This window comes from Muntiacus reevesi, chromosome 1 (assembly GCF_963930625.1).
Source record: "Muntiacus reevesi chromosome 1, mMunRee1.1, whole genome shotgun sequence".
In the NCBI taxonomy this organism is placed as follows: domain Eukaryota; kingdom Metazoa; phylum Chordata; class Mammalia; order Artiodactyla; family Cervidae; genus Muntiacus; species Muntiacus reevesi.
This window is the reverse complement of record NC_089249.1, coordinates 66,496,389-66,514,853: the sequence shown is the minus strand read 5'-3', so window position 1 is coordinate 66,514,853 and position 18,465 is coordinate 66,496,389. Positions and strand designations below refer to the sequence as shown.

The 18,465-nt window shown below is 41.8% G+C and overlaps 1 protein-coding gene across 1 annotated transcript in view; it reads right to left on the bottom strand.

Annotated features, from left to right (window-relative positions):
• ALDH9A1 (aldehyde dehydrogenase 9 family member A1) overlaps positions 1–18,465 on the bottom strand; it is a 29,404-nt gene continuing 10,939 nt past the window's right edge. Inside the window, exons 3-11 of the mRNA XM_065946508.1 lie at positions 17,527–17,656; positions 16,581–16,715; positions 14,920–15,116; positions 14,135–14,275; positions 10,791–10,979; positions 10,472–10,559; positions 5,953–6,094; positions 2,422–2,534; positions 1–729 (exon numbers count right to left, since the gene is read on the bottom strand). Coding sequence (XP_065802580.1) covers positions 635–729; positions 2,422–2,534; positions 5,953–6,094; positions 10,472–10,559; positions 10,791–10,979; positions 14,135–14,275; positions 14,920–15,116; positions 16,581–16,715; positions 17,527–17,656 — 1,230 coding nt within the window. The 3' untranslated portion in view covers positions 1–634. The remainder of the gene's footprint in view (positions 730–2,421; positions 2,535–5,952; positions 6,095–10,471; positions 10,560–10,790; positions 10,980–14,134; positions 14,276–14,919; positions 15,117–16,580; positions 16,716–17,526; positions 17,657–18,465) is intronic.

The following is an 18,465-nucleotide window of genomic DNA, read 5'->3' as shown; positions in this document are numbered from 1 at the left end:
CGGTGTGATTTATTTAGTTTCAGTATACTGCAGTGGCATACAAAGAATCTGTACATTTAAAAGGAAACCCTTCTATCATAAGAGAGAAAGCTGTAAGTCAAGGATAGGAGCTGATTCCCCCCCAACCACCCCCACCACAGCGCTGGCTCTGGCCAATCAGCGCCCACGCCCGACTGACCCGCCTGTTAGCCAAGCCCGCTCCCCCAACTATCAGCCTTCTCAACGGAATGCCACAGGACCATGGACTTAAAATGCAAAGGAGCAGGAATCTCTTCTGATGTGCCCGGGAGCCTCTAAAGGCAAGTATTCTTTAAAGCATGCTAAAATGAACCCATGAGTGGGTGGGCGCCATGGAAGATGAACAATCCTGGTCCTCCCCGTTCTCGGGAAAGTTGTCAGTGACTCTCAAAGATTATTTAGAGAAATTTGCTTTGAGGAAAATCAAGCTTTCTCGATTAGTATATAAAAGACTTAAGTACATTTTCACTTAGGAAACTGACTGAGCCATGAAGAGCATCACTGAACCATTTTCTTATCCGGAATGACCAATATTCTGGATCTGAACCAGCAGGCGGCTGCACCACCCGAGTCATGACAGCTGGCTCTCCTTATTCACTGGCGTCACTGCATGTGTTCAAAAAGCAGACTCCACGTCACCCATCTCCACACACACAGTCTTCAGCTGTGAATAGTATTCAATTGTCACCCGGCCATTCTCTCTGCCAAATCCTGAAAGAAAGAGATAGGGTGAGGGTGCGCCATTGCCGGGGTCCAGCCACAGTGGCCTGCAGAGACAGGCAGGGTCTGCTCCCAGGGCTGGGGAAGAGCGCAGCGCCAACAAGTCCTGGGATCCAGGCCTCCCCTGCATGCTGCGACTGTGGAGCCAGAGGTGGGGCAAGTGACCCCCTGGCCTTCAAGGACAGGGATGGGGAACCTCAGGTTTCATTTCTTACCGGTGTGAACCTCAACTTCCAGTATTTACTCTTCTGGGCTAAGGTCTAAAACGTTCAGGCTTCCTCATCAAACATTAGAGCATTCTCTACAATTATCAACCTGAGGCCTTTAAAAGTCAGTGCTAACTTAAAACCTAACTCTGCATAATACGCTTAGTAACCTCCTCTTACATTGAATCTTTAGGAGCAACAACTGTTTACACTGCCCACTCATGTGGGGAGTGGACCCTGTAGGCCCTCAGGTTACTCAAAGCCAAGACACCACCCTATCACTAGTGGATGAGGTTACGTGCTAAAAGAACAGCCTTCCTTGTGCTCCTGCCCCAGGCTGAGGCAGGCTCTGCATCCTAAGGCCTAGGCCCAGTCTCCAAAACTGCATATCTCCAGGGCACTATTCCAAAGGTGACATACTCAAAGGCCTGCTAGGGCCTTCTCTGGCTTTTGTTCCTTTTCAACTCCTCTCAGCATGGAGGTCACTGGGCGCGTCAGGCCAGCTTTCTGTCCTCTCACCTCATGTAGGACTATCCATGGGCACTGAGGCCAAAGCTGCAGATTCCAAACACACTGGGGGTTAAGAATGAACAGAACAGAGTCCTGATTCCCACCCTGCATTTGAGTCTGTGTGACAGCTTCTCTGGGTAACCCCACAGGGACAAGAATTTAGAGATGTATGACTAGAGAGTGCCAGGGTGATACCAAACACAATACAGATAAAACTGTCAAACTAATGGTCTCACCCACCATCTCACCATCATTCGTTGGTGTTTATGTGTTTGCCAACACTGGGACGGCTATAAGTACCTGCCACGAGACTAGGGGTCAGACTCTTAGGAAGGTACGTCTACAAAGTCTAAACTGATTTTCATAGTCAAAGTGTTAGTCGCTCAGTCATGTCCAACTCTTAGCTTACCATGGACTGTAACCCACCAAGCTCCTCTGTCCATGGAATTCTCCAGGCAAGAATACTGGAGTGGTAGCCATTCCCTTCTCCAGGGGATCCTCCTGACCTAGCGATTAAACCCGAATCTCTTGCATTGCAGGCAGATTCCTTACCATGAGCCACCAGGGAAGCCCAATTCACAAAACTGGTGAAATTAGCAACAAATGCCAAAGAAAGAGCCTCCAAGTAATGGCTATGTTCCTGATGCCTCAAATCTCCTAACAGATCATTATAAACTTGCTATGGTTAGGACATCTCGGAGTGGTTTTATGTTCACAGCAATCATAGACTGGGAGGAAAAAGTAATCCCACTGTTCACAAGCCAACCTATACGTCAGAACCTTCTGGAGGACTTCTGGAAAACATACAGATGCTCGGCTCCCACTCTCACGGATACAGTGGGCCCGGGGAGGACGAGGAATTCATATACATTCTGGTAATGCTGACACAGATACAAGTTTAGGAGCCTGATCTATTATGACCAGTGTCTCCAGAGACATGAATTTCTCACAGTCCCCAGCTCCTCACCTGACTTCTTATATCCACCAAAGGGCAACTCCACTGGACTGACGTTATAGTTGTTAATGAAGCACATTCCAGCCTGAAGCTCAGCCACCACCCTGTGGGCGCGCTGGATGTCCCTGTGGAGAAAGAAATGGCGCTGGTGAGTCATGGTTTCTTTTTCTACGACTTTAACAGGAAAAGTGAGACGGTCACTTCTAAGAGTTTCAAAACATTGCCAAATTCTTGTTTCTTCACAATGCGTTTTAAAATCTTATACCATCCAGGCAAAATAGGTAAGAATTTGAATTTTGTAGTCTCATCCAGAAGCATCTATAAAATATGTAGCAGCAACAAGGGTGCTAAAACAATTCAATGGGGGAAAATAGTCTTTTCAGCAAACAGTGCTTGACTAAAATATCAGACTGAAAACCATAAAACTCTTCAAAGAAAGCAGGAATAAATCTCCATGACCTTCCGTTAGACACACCCTTCTGAGACATGACGCCAAAAGTAACAGACTAAAAAAAAAATAGAATAATTTCTATCTATAAAATTTTTTAAATTTTGTGCTGCAAGTGAGATTATCAGAAAAGCAAAAAGACAACTCACAGAAATGCAAATCAAAACTACAAGACACTGCTACATATCCACTAGGATGGCTAAAATCAAAAGAACAATCCTTAAACATTGCTGATGGGACTGTAAAGTACTGCTGCCACTTTGGAAAACAGTTTGGCATTTCCTCAAAAAGTTAAACAGAGTTTCCAGCAGTTCAGTTCAGTCTCAGTCATGTCCGATTCTTTGCGACCCCATGAATCACAGCACACCAGGCCTCCCTGTCCATCACAAACTCCCGGAGTCCACCCAAATCCATGTCCATCGAGTCGATGATGCCATCCAGCCATCTCGTCCTCTGTCATCCCCTTCTCCTCCTGCCCCCAATCCCTCCCACCATCAGGGTCTTTTCAAATGAGTCAACTCTTCGCATGAGGTAGTCAAAGTATTGGAGTTTCAGCTTCAGCATCAGTCCTTCCAATGAACACTCAGGACTGATCTCCGTTAGGATGGACTGGTTGGATCTCCTTGCGGTCCAAGGGACTCTCAAGAGTCTTCTCCAACACCACAGTTCAAAAGCATCAATTCTTCATGCAGCTTTCTTCACCATCCAACTCTCACATCCATACATGACCACTGGGAAAAATATAGCCTTGACTAGACAGACCTTTGTTGGCAAATAATGTCTCTGCTTTTTAATATGCTATCTAGGTTGGTCATAACTTTCCTTCCAAGGAATAAGCGTCTTTTAATTTCATGGCTGCAATCACCATCTGCAGTGTTTTGGAGCCCGAAAAAATAAAATCTGTCACTGTTTCCACAGCTTCCCCATCTATTTGCCATGAAGTGATGGGACCAGATGCCATGATCTTATTTTTCTGAATGTTGAGCTTTAAGCCAACTTTTTCACTCTCCTCTTTCACTTTCATCAAGAGGCTTTTTAGTTCCTCTTCACTTTTCCATATGATCCAGCAATTCTACTCCTGGGTTTATAGCAAGCAGAAATGAAACATACACACAAAGAAATTTTCACACAAAGACTCATATATAAATGCTCATTGGAGCATTATTCATAATAGCCAAAAAGTAGAAATAGCCCAAATGTCTAACAAAATGTGAATGAATAAACAAAATGTGATATATTCATACAACAGAATATTACTCAGTATAGAAAAGGGCTTCCCTGGTGGCTCAGATGGTAAAGAATCTGCCTGCAATGTGGGAGACCTGGGTTTGACCCCTGGGTTGGGACAATCCCTTGGAGAAGGGCATGGCAACCCATGCCAGTAATTTTACCTGGAGAATTCCATGGAGAGAGAAGCCTGGTGGGCTACAGTCCTTTGGGTTGCAAAGAGTCACATAACTGACTGACTTTCACACACACACACACACACACAGGAGTGGAAAGGAATCAAGTAGTGATACAGACTACAACATAAATGAACTTTGAAAAGAAGCTAGTAAATGGACTAAGTGAAAGAAGCTAGTTATGAAAGGTCACATACTGTATGATTTCATTTATCTACAATTTTCAAAATATGCAAATCTATAAAGACAAAAGTAGATTAGTGGTTGCCGGGGTGGGGGGAGGGGAGAATGCAAGGTAGCTGTTAATGTTCTTGGGATGACAAAAATGTTCTAAAATTAGATTATAACAACAGTTCTACAATCTATAAATATACTAAAAACTACTGAATTGTACACTTTAGATGAGTGAATTATTTGGTAGGTAAATTATCCTAAGAAAGGTATTCTTTTATTTTATTTTTTTTTAAAAAAAGGAGTTACCATCCTCTGTAACCAGCCTTTGTATTTTGGTGGTAAAGCAAAGTAGCAAGAGAGACGCAATCCACATCAACAACACATCTCCTCACATCAACAACAGCCGCTCCTCAGAGAGGGCTTTTAGAACAGGGAGACTACTTCGTCTGACACGATAGCACTGGGCCCGTGTCACTCGTGTGTCCAAGTGCACAGACCGCACACCAGGAGTGAACCCTCACGTGAACCCCGGCCTTCGGGCGATGATGACGCGTTCGTGGAGGCTCACCGGTTCTAGCAACTGTGCCACTCCGGTGGGCGATGTTGATCACGGGGAGGCTATGCACATGTTGGGGCGGAAACACTGGGAAATCTCTGCACTTTCTACTCAATTTTGCATTGACCCTAAAACCGCTCTAAAAAAATTAAGTCTATCAGAAACAACAAAAAAGGAGCTCCTCTTTCTTTCCTTCACAACTCAAAAAGAAGCTATTACGTCAGGTCCTCAAGGGAGACCTGGGTCTGCCTCCGCAAGTTCCTCACCACAAAACTATAAAAAAAACCCAAAAACCAGACTTGTATATCACTAAAGAAACAGCATATTCCCAATTGTAGAGCAATCTTAGAAAACTGCCTACTATTGCCAAAGACAAATCAGAGTTTGTATATAATCAAACAACCTGCAATCATTTTCAAAGAAATTTTAGTCCCAGATCACTTTTTGCTTTTCAGCGGTTTAAGTTTATGTACTAAGATAGTAATCACATGACTTAAAATAGTTAAAATTGGAAACAGCACCCTAAAGACACAATAGAAGGTCCACATGTGTTACAATGCACCCCAATTTAGGGACATGAAGCTATTAAAAATCGTGTCTTTGAAAACTACTGCCAGTATTTATATGCTTACAGGTTTCTAAATTCCTTGACATGTGTTTTTTAATAGGGACCTAACATGATGCTTTACATAGATCAGAAACTTAAATATTTATTCAATGAGTGAATGAAAAAAAGAACAGGATTTTTATCAATAAATCTAATAGCTTAATTTAAACTCAAGAGTAGGGTTCTGGCTGTGATGCTACTTTGGCATTTTCTGGCTTCACCTGAAGCAAACAGAAAACGCTGATGAGAATGCAATGAGGGCAAACTCCAGTGAAGGAAGAAGATAAATTAAACATCTAAGAAGATACAGCAGCCCCATTTCCTCAAAGCTACTTGGAGTGTCCGTCCCACCTACCTGGTGAAGACACCAGCAGCGAGTCCAAAACTGGTGTCATTGGCTCTTTCCAGAACCTCAGCTTCAGTGTCAAATGATAAAATGGACATAACTGGTCCAAAGATTTCTTCCTTCACACAGGTCATGTCATCTCGGCAATTAGCTGCAAACATTATTTTAAAAACCAAACATCAGTGAAGGAATTATCATTCTGGCATGTTAAAATTCCTTGTTCATAGTAAACAGTGAAATACACAGCTTTAGAGAAATTTCAATGCAACTTTTCCAGTGTAATTATAAATCAGAGCATCCTTCCTGCCTGATGAAGAACACTACATATTAAGAAGTCATGGCCTTTGTGTTCATTCTAAATCTACTTTTTTTTAATATTCATCATAAGGACATAGTTAGGGCTTCCCTGGTGGCTCAGATGGTAAAGAATCTGCCTCCAATACAAGAGACCGAGTTAAATCCCTGGGTCGGGATGGTCCCCTGGAGAAGCGAATGGCTCCCCACTCCAGTATTCTTGCCTGGAAAATTCCACGGACAGAGGAGCCTGGCAGGCTACAGTTCACGGTGTCTCAAAGAGTCGGACACAGCTGAGCAACTAACACTTTCACTTGTCAAGGACATAGATAATGAGGTGGACAAGGATATATGTACAAGACTTCCATCACAATACTCCTGTGACAATGAAAACTAGAAGCAACAAACAAGGTATCCAGAATAGATGGGATGGTCATGTGAACAAAACACACCCCAATGATGAACTTCTGTGAAGCCTCAAAAAGTAATGTTTTTGAAGAAACATCATAAGCAAATGCTTATGATGAATAGTCACTGAAAAAAATACAAACTGTACATATCATCCCAATTTCTGTTAAAATGTCATACAAGATTAACATTTTTTACACTTTTTCACATTTTCTTAATAACTGTGATAGTAGAAGGAGAAACAGTATTTTTAAAAAGAATATACAATGTGAAAACATAAACAGAAATAACTGAATGAGTGTTCAGTTAATATGAAAATGTACTTAGGTGATTAATTCCCTAAAATGATTAAATTCACACTTGACTTTCTAAAATATATATGTATACCTGAAGAAGCTCATTTATTTAGATGTGCAATACTGAACCCCAGTGAACTTCAAGAGAATGGTGTTTTTATCTCACTGTGGCTGAAAGACAGCCCATCTCAATGCTGGCAACCACTGCAAGGAATGAGGTATGCTTCCATAAGGCTGTGTGATATATGTAAATGCTGAGGCAGAAAAACAGCCTTAGAGCCCTACTATAAATACCAGCTTCACACCAGCCAAAGCTAAAACCCAACTACTCACGTATCTACAAAGATAAGGACTCTAAAATCTCCTAAGAGATAGATCAGAGCTTGTATACACAAAGTAAGAACAGCTCTTTGTCCCTCTGCATGTTACAGTGTCCTCTGGGGACACCTAAACTACCTACAAAGGTACATTAAATAATGTTAGGTGGTGATTAAGGATAGTTTATTATGATCTAAGTCTCTGAAAACTGCTAATACATGTATCATTTTTAGGGAAACTGTTAGTCAGAATATTAAATGATTCAAGACAGTTCATTACCCAACTGTCCCAGAATATAGTTCGCCTTACACAGGTTGATAACAGAGCACGGTGCTGTGGGCAGGATGTTCGGTACTCGAGTCAAAAGGAATGAGGGATAAAGCCGCAGCTCAAATATGAGAAAAGGAGCGGTTCCTGTGCTACACTTCAGGCCCAAATCTAGTAAATGAATCTAAAGATCGAGCCTCTGCAGTCAAACTTTAATGTGCATAAAAACGAACTGACTTTTTATTTTGTACTGGAGTACAGCTAATTAACAATGCAGTGCAGTTCCAGGTGGAGAGTCAAAGGACTCATCCATGCATGTACATGTATCCATTCTCCCAAGACGCAGGTCTTGGGGTTCCAGACCCTCAGAGTCACATTTGGGGGCCTCGGGCAGAGACCAGAAATCTGCCTCTTTACCAGTTTTCCAAGCGACACTGATACTGTGGACCACAAATCAGGCTTTCACAATCACTAGGATGAAGTGAAGGTAGTTAGCTCCCTGTTCTTTGCACAGAACAGCTTTAAAAAAAAAAATTGTTTTCCTAATTGCAAAATACACATTCTCAATTTGAGTCTGTTGTAGTGAGATGGATCAACCTAGAATTTGTTACACAGAGTGAAGTCAGAAAGGGAAAAACAAATATCATATATTAATGCATATTTCTGGAATCTAGAAAAGGTACTGAGGAACCTATCTGCAGGGCAGGAACAGAGGCAGTCATCTTCACGATGCAGACTTGCGGACACAGTGCGAGGGTCGGGAGGAAGGAGAGGGTGGGACGAATTGAGAGACTAGCATTGACATGCCACGTGTAAAACAGACAGCGAGAGGGAAGCTGCTATATAACCCAGGGCGGGGAGCTCGGTGCTCCGTGATGACCAAGATGGGTGGGATGCGGGGCGTGTGGGGAGGAGGCTCAAGAGGGAGCGGATGTATCTATACTTATAGCTGATTCACACTGTGTAGCAGAAATCAACACAACATTGTAAAGCAATTATCCTCCAACTAAAAATAAATAAATAAACATAATCTATGGAAAATCTGTAATATTCAGCAACAGATCAAGTTTAACAAAAATAACCTTTAATCCAAGCATCTAGAGAAATAAATCCATTATCAATATCATGATGCATATTTTCTGTTCCTTCTCTGTCCCATGCACATATTTGGTTTTTCAGATTTGGGATAATACCATATACACCATTGTTTAAAACATATTGTTAGAGAAATGCAAATCAAAACCTCAATGAGGTACCATTACATGCCAGTCAGGATGGCTGCTATCCAAAAGTCTACAAGCAATAAATGCTGGAGAGGGTGTGGAGAAAAGGGAACCCTCTTACACTGTTGGTGGGAATGCAAACTAGTACAGCTGCTATGGAGAACAGTGTGGAGATTCCTTAAAAAACTGGAAATAGAACTGCCATATGGCCCAGCAATCCCACTGCTGGGCATACGCACCAAGGAAACCAGATCTGAAAGAGATACATGCACCCCAATGTTCATCGCAGCACTATTTATAATAGCCAGGACATGGAAGCAACCTAGATGCCCATCAGCAGATGAATGGATAAGGAAGCTGTGGTACATATACACCATGGAATATTACTCAGCCATTAAAAAGAAGTCATTTGAATCAGTTCTAATGAGATGGATGAAACTGGAGCCCATTATACAGAGCGAAGTAAGCCAGAAAGATAAAGACCAATACAGTATACTAACACATATATGCGGAACTTAGAAAGATGGTAACGATAACCCTATATGCAAAACAGAAAAAGAGAAACAGATGTACAGAACAGACTGTGGGACTCTGTGGGAGAAGGCGAGGGTGGGATGTTCAGAAAGAACAGCACTGAAACAAGTATACTATCAAGCGTGAAACAGATCACCAGCCCAGGTTGGATGCATGAGACGGGTGCTCAGGGCTGGTGCACTGGGAAGACCCAGAGGGATGGGATGGAGAGGAAGGCGGGAGGGGGGATCGGGATGGGGAATACATGTAAATCCATGGCTGATTCATGTCAATGTATGGCAAAAACCACTACAATATTGTAAAGTAATTAGCCTCCAACTAATAAAAATAAATGGAAAAAAATAAAATAAAATAAAAACATACTGTAAGTTTTCCCTCTTCTTTAACAGCTACAAGCTAATTCATGGTATGGATGCTGAATTCACAGCCTTTAAACCTCAGAAGCTGTTTTTCCATCAAGGGCTAAAGGTTAAACTGCATCAAATCAAATACCAAGTGTTGAAAAGTGGCACCACTATCAACCTTAGGGACAAAAATCAGCTGAATCTATCTTCAAGATAAGGTGTAAGGAATTATATAGCATTATTCCATCTGTACATAGTTTTTTAAAGCCAAGAAAACTGGCAATATTTTTATAGTAGATACTAACAACAGCAATGTCTAAAACAGTGTCACCCGTAAGCAGGAGGGAAGGAGATGGATGAGGACAGTAGGATGACCACACACTTGATTGTCCAAACCAGGAAATGGTTCAGACTAAAAGGAAATGCTAAACATTATTACACCATTTAAGTTTTAATATTAGTATACTGTCTGACAAGCTGGTTTTATTATATTGATGATCTAAAAGTTCAAAGTAAAACACACTCTTTACCAAGTTTCTTGAGAAAAGAAATTCATTACTTAAGTTTTAATCAAACGTGAATTTTCACTTTTGCAGCGCCTTGCTTCTAGAACAGCAGGTGTGTACCTAGTTAAGTCCTTGGTAACTGATAACATCATCCAAGAAGAGGAGGGGCAAACAGGAGGCTTCCAAGGTAGCAGAGAACTTCTACTTCTTACATCTGAGTAGTGGGGACACACAGTTTGCCAGCCCTTGCCTTACACCATATAAACAGTTTATAAATATTGTTTTTCCATCTAACATTTAATTCAAACTGTTTAAAAGCAAACAAGAAAAGGACATACTTAACACACAAGGTCTCATGTAATATCCATCCTTTAATTTGGGATCTTCAGGTACAAAGACGTCTCCACCACATAACACTTTAGCACCCTGCCAAAAAAGAAAAGAAGAATGCATAGTTTATGTTAAACACACAGCCTCAATAGGCATTCTGGAAATGCCACCTGTGTCCTGAACAAATGCACACTTAGTCACTCTACTGCAAGCACGGTGCAGGATACGGCTCCCAAATGGACACGACCATAGGAGAGGGCACAGAGCAAGTAACCCAGGAGTAACTGCCCTTCCCCTCATCTCATCACGTCTCTACTTCTTTCTTACCTGCTCCTTCGCCACTTTCACAAACCCGAGGACTCGCTCCAGATGTGGCCGGTTGATGAGGGGACCCATCCTTGTATCTTCCAGAAGTGGATCTCCAATTTTTATCCTTTGGGTCTGTTTCACCACTTCCTCTGTAAATTGATCAAGAATGTCCTTTTGCACAAATACCCTTGTACCATTACAACAAACCTAAAAAAGACACAAATTATACGTAAATGAGGGGTAAAAAGCTTCCCCAATGTCTCAGCAGTAAAGAATCTGTATGCAATGCAGGAGATACAGGAGACATGGATTCAATCCCTGGGTCAGGAAGATCTCCTGGAGGAGGAAATGGCAACTCATTCCAGTCTTCTTGCCTGGGAAATCCCATGGGCAAAGGAGCCTGGAGGGCTACAGTCCACAGGGTCACAAAGAGTCAGACACGATTGAACGCAGCACAAAGGGGTAAAAAAGGAAAAGGGAAAAAAATCCAGCAGCTTTAAATTTAAAAGAAACAGGGGACTTCCTGGTGGTCCAGTGGTTAAGACTCTGTGATCCCAATTCAGGGGGCATAGGTTCAATCCCTGGTCGGGGAACTAGATCCCCATGCTGCAGCTAAGATCCTGTGCAGCCAAAAAAAAAAAAAAAGAAATTAAAATAAAAGAAACAGTATACTGTCTTTAAAAGTTAGTTCCATTTCTAAAAAATTATCACCACACTGAACAGGATCACACATGTAATTGAAGGGAGGCCACCCTATACACAAACTCTCTGCCCCTTGAAATAAAAGTTAAGCCTTTGTTTCTGTTTAAATTTCCTTAAGACAATTAAGAGATCTACATGATTCATAAGACTTCTCCTATTTTCTCATCTCAGGTGCTCAATTTGGTTGTATATTTTGAGAACAGGAGGTTAAGAGTAGAAGGAACTAAGAACTGAGACCCCCTTATCTCTATTATTTAGAGTCTAATAAAAATCTAGAGCATTTCATAGTCAATGTTTGTCTCTAAAATCACAAATAATGAGGAATTCCCTGGTGGTCCAGTGGTTAGGACCCCATGCTTTCACTGCTGGGTTCCAGGTTCAATTTTTGGTCAGGGAAGTAAGATCCTACATCCTGTGTGGTGCAGTCAAAAAAATAAAATAATAAATTAAAAAAATAAGATCTCAATTTAAAATAAAGTGAATATCATAACCATATTGAAGGGGGTGGTGAAGGAAGAACTGACCCATTAATTTCTGAACACAGATTTTAACTATATACCCTTAGGCTAAAACCAAAAACAACTATAGAAAAAAGGTTGCAAGCTAGTTAGAAAGGTTTATTTTTCACAGTAATGCAAATACAAATCTGAAACTATTATAAACATATTCTAGGACTGAGCAATTACATGTATTGTCAGTAACGGATGCTAAATGTTTCACTATCAGAGAAGGAAACTATGAACATGGAAGGAAGGAGGCTAAAATAAACCTTGCAACATTGGAATGATTGGAAATATCTGTATAAACGTATAGTTATTAATCAGACAGATATAAATAGATATGTGTGCGCATACATACACATATGCCAAATATCAATATGTATTTCCTGGCTCTGGACTCTGAGAAGACACAGAAGCAACAACACTCCAGTAGAAACAAGTACATCTGGCACCCAGATCTTCGTTTCTAAAAACCATTTACCATTAAATGGAATCAAGTCTTCTGAGAGAAATAGCTTATTCCAGAGTTCCACCACAGAAGGCACAAAATGTGTTTAGAACACCTTGCTATGCCAGGAAGTAAAACAGTGCTCAAAGAATAATGGGGACATATCAAAAAGTCACAGAAAGAGGCTCCCGCCAGCAGAATCTTCAATTATTTGAGCATCAAAATAAATAATAATAGTAACTCACAGACTGAGGTAAGAATCCATAGGTTCATGCTGATAAAATAAATGAATGAAAAAAACAAACTAGGGAGACGGGGGAAAAAGTTCTTTCTTGCAATAGGCAGTAAACTAAATAAATGTCGAAGGAATAACAGAATTGGAAAATCACCACTTGGTGACCACCAGAAAAAAAGGTTCTAGGGAACATCAAAGGGTGCTAAAACTATTTTGATAAGGAACCAGGTAGTCTCACTTGATCTACTACAAGACACTTATTAACCTCAAAGGAAAAAACAGCAACTTCACTGTAAAGACCCACCTTAAGTGGGTGATCAAAGTCAATGACACCACTGTAAAATACCATTTTTTGTGGTGTTTTGACAAAAATCCACAAACTAAATCCAATTAAAAAAATAAATAAAACTAAACAGACCCAAAATGAGGAACATTTTACAAAATAAATGGGTTGATTCTTCTAAAATGTAGGTATTGAAAGATCAGAATGACTGTAGAACTATTCCAGATTAAATGAGATTAAAGAGACACCACAAGTAAATGCAACACATCTTCCTGCATTAGATCTTGAACCAGCAAAAAAGCAGCTGTTTCTAAAAGGACATTAGTCAAACAAATGCAGAAATCCGAATAAAGGTTATGATTGAATAACAGTACTGCATTAACACCAAGTTACAGATTCTACTAACTGTATTGTGCTTATTTAAGAGAAGGCAATAGGCTTCCCTGGTGGCTCAGAGGGTAAAGCATCTGTTTGCAATGCAGGAGACCCAGTTTCGATCCCTGGGTTGGGAAGATCTCCTGGAGAAGGCACTTTCGGCCCACTCCAGTACTCTTGCCTGGAAAATCCCATGGACGGAGGAACCTGGTAGGCTACAGTCCATGGGGTTGCAAAGAGTCGGACACGACTGAGCGACTTCACTTTCACTTTTTTTGAGAAATACACATATGAATGGAGAGGTTAGGGATCTTCCGTTTGCAACAGTTCAGAAAAATATAGTAACATGTATATGCATGCACAGACAGTAAGTGAAAAGTGAAAGTGTTAGCTGCTCAGTCGTGTCCAACTCAGGTCTCCTGAGTTGACTGAACCCAGGTCTCCTGTATTGCAGGCAGATTCTTTACTGTCTGAGCCATCAGGGAAACCCATGCAAAGACAGACAGAATGGTAAATGTGATAAAAAGTTAACATGGAAGAACCTGGTTCAAAGGTATATGAGAATTCTTTGTAGGATCTGTGCAACTTTTCTGTAAGTCTGAAATTATTTCAAAATAAGAAGCTTTAAAACACACTGTTCAAAAGGGAGGGGATATATGTATACCTGTGGCTGATTCATGTTGAGGTTTGACAGAAAACAACAAAATTCTGTAAAGCAATTATCCTTCAAATTAAAAAATAAATTAACAAAAACCAAACACAGGCTGTGACGTGAAAGGCGCAGACACCCTCACACCGCCTTCAGGGCCGGGCACACACCTCGCCTTGAGTGAGGAAGTTGGCCATCAGCGCCCCCTTTACAGCGTTCTTCATGTCACAATCTGAGAAGATGATGAGCGGAGACTTGCCTCCAAGCTCCAGGGTAACCGGTTTGATTCCTTTAGCAGACATCTCCATGATCTTACAGAACAAGAACAAAAGCAGAGAGAAGTTTAACACCCATGAGATCACATGCCAGGTTAACCAGACCGTGACCCTGAAAAGTCGTGCTGAACTACCTGTGACCTGCCGTCTTATTCACAGTATACTCTGTCCTTAGTCTACTTGAAGTGTTCTTTTCCAGAACACTGAAGAGAATCTACAGAATTGCATATTCTTAAGAGGGAGTTCATTTAAGACAACCTGTCAACTCATCTGTCATGGGCAGAAATTCTTTTGTATTGCTGTAACTGTGTTCCAGGCTGACAGAACTCAGAGCACAAATTAAGGTCAAAACGATGAATCTGAACACACTGGGAAAACACCCTTTATTCAGAGGCAGCAGCTACAGATGAGGCTAAGTCACCAGAGAATCCAAGTGGCAGCCCGGGGTCTGACCTCTCAGACACAGGGAGAAGACGACTCCCATCCCCAGCTGGCTGCTCTAACTACTCCTTCCCACTTCTCAAGTCCACTTCAGACCTTGGCCCAATAACACGTACAGCCTCCCTGCCAATGCAAGCCCGGTGAAATCAGAGGATAAGCCTCCAACACACACTCTGGGGAGCCTGACATGGCCACGTCTAGATGCCACAGCCAGACGCCCCTACTGGTTTCGTTTTCACCTTTGAGCCGGTGGGCACACTTCCAGTGAAGGAGACTTTGGCCACATCACGATGCTGACACAGCAGCTGGCCTGTAGCAGCCCCTCCTTGCACCACGTTGAAGAGCCCAGGAGGGACTCCAGCCTCAGTGTAGATTTCAGCCAGCAGTAACACCGACACGGGCGTGAAGGGAGAAGGTTTAAAGACCATGGCGTTACCTGCATCGCCGAGACAAAAATACAGAAGATGTTTAAGACTGAAGATCCTCTGAAGACAGGACAAGGAGGACACATCAAGAACAGCTCCAACTGAGAAATACTGTGTGATAACCCTTATACGCGGAAGCTAAAAAGAAATCGTGCAAATGAACTTATTTATAAAATAAGAGAAACAGACTCACAGACTTGGAAAAGTAACTTATGGCTGCCAGTGGGGAAGGATGGAGGGAAGGGGTACTTAGGAAGTTTGGGATCAACATGTACACACTGCTATATTCAAACTGATAACCAGCAAGGACCTACCGCAGAGCACACGGAACTCTACTCACTGTTATATGGCAGCCTGGATGGGAGGGAGTTTGGGGTAAAATGGATACACGTATACGTGATTGGCTGAGTCCCTTCACTGTCCACCTCAAACTAACACACATTGTTAATCAGCTATACGCAATATAAAATTAAATATTAAAAAAAACAACTCTAATTGTTTCCTGTTTCCCATCAAATGCTAGGCCAAAAAATATTATTAATAAGTGAAAGTGAAGTCATTCAGTTGTATCTGACTCTTTGCGACCCCATGAACCATGACCTACCAGGCTCCTCCGTCCATGGGATTTTCCAGGCAAGAGTACTGGAGTGGGTTGCCATTTCCTTCTCCTATTAATAAGTAAACCTATCTTGCTCTTCCCTCCTTAGTTTCTCTCATGAAACAGACCAAGTCACACACTTGCAATGTCTCAACTACTAATACCTTATATACCTACAGTTTTTCACATATGTTAACCTCATTTAACATTTGCAACAGCAGTATGAAGTAGGCATGATTAGACCCATTTTATAAAAGCTGAAACTGAAGATAGAAAGGTTAAGTAATTTGATGAGAGTCTGCAAGGCTAGTAACTTAATCCTACTTCTCCTCTATCACAGAGAAATGTGCAAAATGAACATGAAGCAACATCAAGAAAAAAGCTGCATTTCAATACAGTGTCTTAATACTAGAGCTCTTTTAACCTGAGAGCTTTTCCTAAGACATAATGTCTTCTTTTCCCACAGATTCTTCTCTTTAAATAGTGTAAGAAATCTTTCTGTTAATCAGCCAAAGCTTCTCTAATGAAAACCTTGTCTTTCTCTCTTAAGACACAAATGAAGAAGTTGACCTTCTGCTTCCTAAATGAAGTCAAACTCCCAAGTGCTACGTGCTACACAGAAATTGATGCTCAGAATTCTAGTCCATAAAGGAAGAGAACTTACAAGTAGCACAGATCTAATTCATTTGACAGCAAAAAATAATAATAATAAAATCTCCAAGACCAAAATTAACTCTCTTCCTTCCCATAAACAAAAATAAATAAAAATGGAAATAATGTATAAGCTCAAAGCTCCCCAGGGGGCAGGGCAGGGCAGGGGTGAAATCATGCCAGGGAGAAAGGGCAGCTCCCAGGCGGAAGAGTAATCCATTCTTACCACAAGCCAGAGCCGGAGCCGACTTCCAGCAGGCGATCTGAAAGGGATAGTTCCACGCTCCGATTCCAACACACACCCCTAGCGGTTCCCTTCTGGTGTAGCCAAAGGAGCCACCGGGGAGCTGGATGTGCTCGCCTGAGGGGACAAAGAGGACAGAGGACAGTGTAGGGCCGCCTGCCCCAGAGCTCCCCAGCGCCTGGACTCACTCTGGCCCCCAGTGAGACCACCACCTCCATCCCCCAGACCACACCCTCCATCCCTGGGCTCACCGTGCCTCTGGTCTTTTGTTCATTATAGTTATTCTAACACTGCTTCTGCATGTTCTCTCCACATAACGAATCCTTATTATCCTTCAAGCTAACGTTCTTTCAACTCAATATAATCCTCTAAAAATTTACCAAGCATCCACTATATAACTCAGATGAAATGGAGCAGAAATGGGGAAAGACTTGGCAGCTAAACAGTCCAAGGACCCTGAACCTCAGCCTTCTCACTCCCCACTGACCTCCTGGGCCTGGCTAACCCCGCCAACATGTGAACTGACGGACACTTCCTAGACAGGAAAAGAAAATTTTTTGCTGAGTAAGTAAAACTAATAAATATGATGTACTCACTGAGTCTTGCAAGAACTGGTTTTTCCACAACCTTGTCTACACCTCAGCTAAAAGGTTAGGTGCTTTATATACTGGGTTGGGCAACAAGTTTGTTCAGGTTTTTCCATACAGTGTTATAGAAAAACTATAACCCAATACATCATCTCATCTAGTCCTTCTAACAACCTAGAAGATAGGGACAACCTTCTGTTTAAATAAAGATACAGTAATTCTCAGTGACACCCAAGTAGAGAGTGTTAAGTCCAAGATTCTAACTCAGGTGTGTCTTAATTCCAAAATCTGTCCCCTACTCCACCAGGCTCTGCTCCCCGCTTCCTTTGAGCTGGGCTTACCGGCCATGGACGCCGCCAAGCCTGCATAGTACTCCAGGCACTGCCAGGAAGTGTCAATGTCCCAGCGGGCCTCAAAGATGGACTTGCCGTTGTTGATCGTCTCCACAGTGGCAATGTTATCCCTCCGTTCCTTTGGGCAAAACAGAGGACCAGACCGAAGACAAATTACCATACACCTCAACATATTCAACAATCAAAACAGAACACATTGCCTAATTTTTAAAAACAGTAACAGCTTGAACTCCCAACAAAAAGGAATGGCTGTGACATCTGAAAGAGATGAAAGTTATTGCTAAACAGTACCCTGTTCTCCCCATCAAGTAAGGGTCACAGATACAAGACCAACACCTCATTCCAAGATTAATTAGAAAAGGACTGTTTTGAGAAATATTATATATGTACTCCTGCACAAATATGTACCGATATTTGTGCATGAGGTTTTCCTGGTGGCTCAGACAGTAAAGAATCTGCCTGCAATGCAGGACACCTGAGTTTGATCCTTGGGTCAGGAAGATCCCCTGAAGAAGGGAAGGGAAACCCACTCCAATATTCTTGCCTGGAGAATTCCATGGACAGAGGAACCTGGAGGAATGCAGTCCATGGGGTCACAAAGAGTCGGACAAGACTGAGAGACTAACACACTGCAAGTATACAGTAAGAACAAAGAGTCCCTAGGAAAACTGTACAAAACAGTCAAATACACATCAACATAAACGGGTTTAATTCACCCAAAGAAATGCAGCATGCCAAAATCACAAGATAATTATTTTCTAATGCTCATTACTCATCAATTGTCATTTCAAATTCTGTTTCCAGATGTAGGTTACACAACTTAGAGGTACTACAGATGGCCCAAAAATGAACAAAAAGATTTTGGAAATTAGACCTGAAAAATTAAATAATATGCCCAAAGGAGATGAAAAAATTGAATATGGGGGT